At 50.4% G+C, this 6,383-nt stretch overlaps 1 protein-coding gene across 1 annotated transcript in view; it reads left to right on the forward strand.

Annotated features, from left to right (window-relative positions):
- The window catches only part of SAP25 (Sin3A associated protein 25), a gene marked incomplete at its 3' end in the record, with an annotated part of 7,456 nt that extends 7,049 nt beyond the window's left edge, over window positions 1-407 (forward strand). The window contains exon 8 of the mRNA XM_082196771.1: window positions 363-407. Coding sequence (XP_082052897.1) covers window positions 363-407 — 45 coding nt within the window. The remainder of the gene's footprint in view (window positions 1-362) is intronic.
- Window positions 408-6,383: the final 5,976 nt, after the last annotated feature.

Raw genomic sequence — 6,383 nt, forward strand, 5'->3', positions numbered from 1 at the left:
TCTGCCTTCTCTCCCTCTCTGCCCCCCCAATAAATAACCCACTCCCCAAAATACCTTCTGGGCCCGGAGAAATTGTTTGGTGAAGTGGACGACGGCAGAGATGGTGATAATGGCTAAAATGCCGATGATGACCCAGTACCAGTAGTAAAGCAGCGGCTGAGGGCTGAAGGGGAAGCCCATCATCGACGGGGAGGTGGCTAAAGTCACCCCGAAAGGGAAGTCCATGCCCCCGTAGTACCACCGGGGCCGCTGCACCCCACTGATGCCCCACAAGCTGCTGTTCATCAGAAGCCCCAAGGCCCACAAAGCCATTGTTTGGCCCGGGAGGACGCAAAACTCCTGGGTTCTGATCCTGGTTCCAGAACCACCATCCCAGTGTTGCCGGGCGACCCAGGAGGAAACCATAAAGAGGAGGAGGGGGGAGAGAAAGACCCCCCCATTAATAATAATAATAATAATTTATTTATACCCCGCCCATCTGGCTGGGCCTCCCCAGCCACTCTGGGCGGCTTCCACAAAGACCGAAAATACAGTAAAATATCAAACGTTAAAAACTTCCCTGAACAGGGCTGCCTTAAGATGTCTCCTGAATGTCAGGTAGTTGTTTATCGCTTTGACATCTGATGGGAGGGCGTTCCACAGGGCGGGTGCCACAACTGAGAAGGCCCTCTGCCTGGTTCCCTGTAGCTTTGCTTCTCGCAATGAGGGAACCGCCAGAAGGCCCTCGGAGCTGGACCTCAGTGTCCGGGCAGAATGATGGGGGTGGAGACGCTCCTTCAGGTCTACTGGGCCTTTGAGGCCGTTTAGGGCTTTAAAGGTCAGCACCAACACTTTGAATTGTGCTCGGAAACGTACTGGGAGCCAGTGTAGGTCTTTCAAGACCGGTGTTATATGGTCTTGGGGCTGGCCCCAGTCACCAGTCTAGGTGCGGCATTCTGGATTAGTTGTAGTTTGCAGGTCACCTTCAAAGGTAGCCCCACATAGAGCGCATTGCAGTAGTCCAAGCGGGAGATAACCAGAGCATGCGCCACTCTGGCCAGACAGTCTGCGGGCAGGAAGGGTCTCATCCTGCGTACCAGATGGAGCTGGTAGACAGCCGCCCTGGACACAGAATTGACCTGCGCCTCCATGGACAGTGGTGAGTCCAGAATGACTCCCAGGCTGCGCACCTGGTCCTTCAGGGGCACAGTTGCCCCATTCAGGACCAGGGAGTCCTCCACACCTGCCCACCTCCTGTCCCCCAAAAACAGTCCTTCTGTCTTGCCAGGATTCAACCTCAATCTGTTAGCCGCCATCCATTTATCCCAGCCCCCCTCGTGCCAAGCCCTTAGGGACACCTGCGGATATGAAAAACCCGCAGTCCCAAAATATCAAGGGTTGAGTGAACATCGGAGAGGCACTCTGCACGTGCATCGGTGGCTAGTGGCCGGGGTAGCTGCTGCTCGCACCCGGATCTTGCTTGCGGGTTTCCCACTTGGCCATTGTGAGAACACAACGCTAGATGGGCACCAGGGGTACCAACTTGAATAAAATATTGGGAGGCCTGGGCATGGGCACAGCCAGGAATGGTGATGTGAGCTTTTTATTTTTTAGGAAATCAAAGTTTGCTGAGTTTTTACTGGACCCCGCAAATATTTTATAGGGACCTCAACCCCTAGGAGTTGGCTTCTACGATGGCCTGATCCAGCGGCACAGCTCTTTGGGTGGGCTTATGGAGCCTCCAGCGTCAGGGGCAGTCTATTTTAGATTCCTAGGTTCTGCGGGGCATCTTAGGCCACTGTAAAGGGAAGGACATTCCTCCTTTGTCCGTAGGTCATGGGTAGGCAAACTAAGGCCCGGGGGCTGGATCCGGCCCAATTGCCTTCTCAATCCGGCCCGCGGACGGTCCGGGAATCTGTGTTTTTATATGAGTAGAATGTGCCCTTTTATTTAAAATGCACCTCTGGGTTATTTGTGGGGCATAGGAATTCATTTCCTCCAAAAAATATAGTCTGGCCCCCACAAGGTCTGAGGGACAGTGGACCGGCCCCCTGCTGAAAAAGTTTGCTGACCCCTGCCCGAAATGGTCACAAATTTCTAATGGGGAGGCGTCAATCCCACAGGAGGCAATATGGGCTGGTGGCCAGCAGGGGGCAGCATTGGATTAGTTGCTGGAGCCCAGAGGATTTTTTTTGCAGCTCAGAGCTGGGGACTGAAGTTCTCCCCCCCCCCTCAGCGCTACAGTTCCCAGCACCCCTTGAACTACAACTCCCAGGATTTTTTCTTTGTGGGGTTTCTTAGGCTTGTTGTTTAGTCGTGTCCGACTCTTCGCGAGCCCATGGACCAGAGCACGCCAGGCAGACTAGCGTCCTTCAAAAAGAGGACTGACGCAGCAACGCTTTAAAAGAAAAAAAATACTCTGGCGTGCATAATGGCTGGGTGGGCAGGAGTAATAATCTATTAAAAATGGGTTGGAGAAGAAATGTCTTTAAACACCTCCGGAAAAGCGAGTAAGGACAGAGAGGCAGCCAAATCGACCCATATCTGTGGGGAATCTATGGGGTCGAACCCCCCCCCAATTAATGCCTGCTGGACTCTAAACCGCTCACAGTGTACAGAAGAGTATTCATGTGCCCTGGAATATTATTCACAGCTGTTCCTCCATACTCTGAAACTGTAAGGGACTCCAAAGCGGTGTTCTTGTCCCACGACGGGGCCTTCTCGGTGGTGGCTCCCTGCTTGTGAGGAACGTGTGTCTCCCACGTTACTCACTTTTCAGGGTGGGTTTAAAGCAGGCAGCCCCAAACTCTGCCCTCCAGCTGTTTTGGGACTACAATTCCCATCGTCCCTGACCACTGGTCCTGTTAGCTAGGGAGGATGGGAGTTGTAGTCCCAAAACAGCTGGTGGGCCGAGTTTGGGGGTGCCTGCTTTAAAGCCATTCTAGTTAAACCAGGAATTTTGATGACAACAATGATACTCGTGGAATCAGAGAAATGTAGACTTGGAAGGGTACCCCCAAAGGTCATCTAGCCCAACCCCCTTGCAATGCAGGTAATTATTTCTGAATGTGCTGCTTATACCTGCAAATGAGCACCTTCCGCACAAATCTGTGTCCTGTTTCCTTTTTAAAAAAGTTTTTATTTTATTTTTTGGTGCGTGCCTGTCCGACACATAACATCCTGTCTGACAAAGAGCCCTGTTGCACTCAAAAGCTTGTGGCATTTCTGCGCTCCTAAGAAGGTCCTGGAGGATCAGGCCGACGGCACATCGAGTCCAGCTTCCTGCTCTGTCCGTAAGTACTGCCGCCTCTATCCATGGAGGCACAGAACAGCCATCAAGGCTGGCTGCCATCAGCTTCCCTCTCCCCCTCTGCGAATTTGCCCAATCCCCCTTTTAAATCCTGGCTGGCCACCGCTGCCTCATGTGGCAGGGAGTTCCGCCGTCCAACTACGCATTGCATAAAGGAGGACTTCCATCCTGAATCTCCCAGAATTCAGCGTCGCTGACTGCCCACCAGTGCTGGTGTTATGCAGAGAGCAAGAAAAACCTTGCCCTCTTTTCTCTGTGCCAGGCACGATTTGCTAAACTTTTATCTCCAAAATGCTCCAACCATCTCCTTCCATCCTTTGAGTTTTCCCCAAACCTCCTCCAACCAGAAAGTACCCATTTTTGGCACGATACAACCAAAAATGTCCAGTCCCCCCCCCCCTCTTGCGGCTTTTGGCTTTAATGCTGGCATCCCCAGCAGAGTCAACTGTTTGCATTTCAGGCGCAGAAAATGCCCCGAATTGGCTGCTTCACAGCGGAAAGGTTGCAATGCCATGTCTGCAGCCAGGTACAAAGGCCTGCTTATTAGCAGCCGTTTCGGAGGAGCCAGAAATAAAACGCTTGCGTGTTTTTCGTTTTTCAAGCAGGAAACATGCCTAGGAGCACGTCCGACGTGGCAGCCCAGAGAACTGCACTCTGCACGTGCTCAGAGGCACCCCCGAGCATCCAAAACGGAGCTTGTGGCGACTTTCCCCCCTTCGTCTGTGTATTTAAGAATCGGGAGAACGGTTTCCTTTTTACTTCATTTTTTCCCTTGAAAATTTTCAGTTGCCATATTTCAAAAAATTAGAATCACAGACCACTTGAAAGACTTGACCGCTTACTGTGGCGGCACCTGAACTTCGGAACTCCCTGCCTCATGAAACCAAGCAGGCGCCTGCACTCTACACTTCTCTGCACCCGCTGGAGTCGTTTCGGGTTCAGACGTGCCAACCCGGATGCTTAGAAAACTGGCGCAAGTTCCAGCCTGTTTGTTTTTAGTCTATAGTTAACTTTCAAAAAGTTTTAAATGGCCATTATTATTTTACGGCTTTTATATTTTCTGTGAACTGCTTTCAAGTCTTTTTTTGCAATCAAGCAGAGCGTAAAATTTTACGAAGCAAATAAATAGCGCACGACGGATAAGGCAGAACGCCGCGCTTGGAGAAGACGCCTGTGTGACCTGGAAGTCTGCACACTTCCTCTGGGACCGTAACCCTATTTTCTGGCCTGCCCCCTGCGTGAGGGCAGCTGCAGGGGGACGCGGCTCCCTTCTCCTCCCCTCATCTCCCCTTTCCCAGATCTCTGGCTCCCCCCTTTCCTTGGGGATCAGGTAACCCACTCAGCTGCCGCCTTCCGTCAATACCGGGGTCCAGCCGCCGCCAGCTGCTCCTTCCACATCCCAGAAATCCACACACACACACACATTTCGCACGGAGAAATGAGATATGAGGGGCTGACGTTTTCCACCCGACTCCTTAAAAGTAGGATGGAGCTGGGTTCGAATCCTTGCTCCCACCGGTGCGAAAGGCAATAAGGAAGATTAAGGCAAAATTCGGGCCAAAATGACAGCAGCATTCAAAAAATCTATACCGAATGGGAATGCGTAGGGGAATACATGAAGAAATAGGGTGTTAAAGCAGAACTCTTAATAGGAAATTGTTAAGAGCGTAAGGACAAAAGAAGGAATTATAATTCAACGGTTTTCAAGTTACTCTGTTTTATCGAAGCAACTAGAAATATATATATATGATGGGAAGAGCTCACACAGGTGAAGGGAAGCAGTGGGGAGGAGGGGAGGGTTAGGTTAAATTTGGGAAATAAAATATCATAGGGGACAGCAAAGGATATAATAGGTTCTTATAGAATAGTAATATATTGTAACCAGAATAGAAGTTTAAAACGGAAATTAAATGTACTTTTAGTACTTTCATTATTGTAATAGTTATTATTTCTTATCGGTAGAAGGGAATGTTAATTTAGACTTCTTTGTTTTGCTGTCTGTATAATTATTATTTTTTAAGTCAATAAAGAAACAAGATTAAGACTAAATGTCAGGAAGGATTTCATGAGGGCGAGGGGTGTTCGGAAGCGGTGGAAGGCGGCCAGCTCTCCTCAAGTTCGATTCTTCGGCTACGATTCCTGCATCGCAACGCGGGGTTGGTCTAGATGTCCGCTGGGGGTACCACTTCCAACTCCACAGTTCAGTGGAGGGGAAAAAGGAAAGTCATCATAGCAATGTAGTGACCGAATCCGGCCTTCCTCCTCTACAAAACCAGTTTTTCACTTTGCATCACATCGACGGCACTTTCCGAGCCAAAAATATACAGTACGGCTGCCTTTTTGGCAGGGGTGTGTGTAAATAAATATGTGTACTGTATAGATATACCTCGATTCAAGAATCTCGCAGCCTTTTCACGGGGAGCTGCCTAAACTTGTGCGGCAATTTTTTAAGGTCCACCCAGCTGCTAAGAGGGGTTTTCGCCGCAAGGCGCTGTATCCCCAAAAAGACAGGACCCGAAGACGACGCTTCAATCTCCAAAGCCCCCGGCAGATCAAATCCTCTTGGCAGAGTAACTATTGAATCACTGCGTTTTATAATGTTGGAATGGGACCCCTGGTGGTCATCCAGCCCAACCCCCTGCGCTGCAGCAATCTCAGCTAAAGCACCTCTGACAGGTGGCCATCTGATGTCCGCTTAAAAAACCTCAAAGGACCCCCTTCACCCCCATGGATTCCCTCGCTTGCCTTCTCTACCTATGGCTTCTGTCTCTGGTGCTCAGGATCATGATGGACATGAGAAAAGATGAAGGAGAAAAATCAGCCTCCCTGGGTGCCTTGGGCTAAGGACCTATAGCTTGAGGAGGCAACCTAAGGCCCGGATCCGGCCCAATCGCCTTCTCAATCCGGCCCCCAGATGGTCCGGGAATCAGCATGTTTTTACATGAGTAGAATGTGTCCTTTTATTTAAAATGCACCTCTGGGTTATTTGTGGGGCATAGGAATTCGTTCATACATTTTTGTCAAAATATAGTCCGGCCCCCAACATGGTCTGAGGGACGGTGGACCGGCCCCCGGCTCAAAACATTTGCTGATC

This window comes from Podarcis vaucheri (genome assembly GCF_965113315.1).
Source record: "Podarcis vaucheri genome assembly, chromosome: 13".
In the NCBI taxonomy this organism is placed as follows: Eukaryota; Metazoa; Chordata; class Lepidosauria; order Squamata; family Lacertidae; genus Podarcis; species Podarcis vaucheri.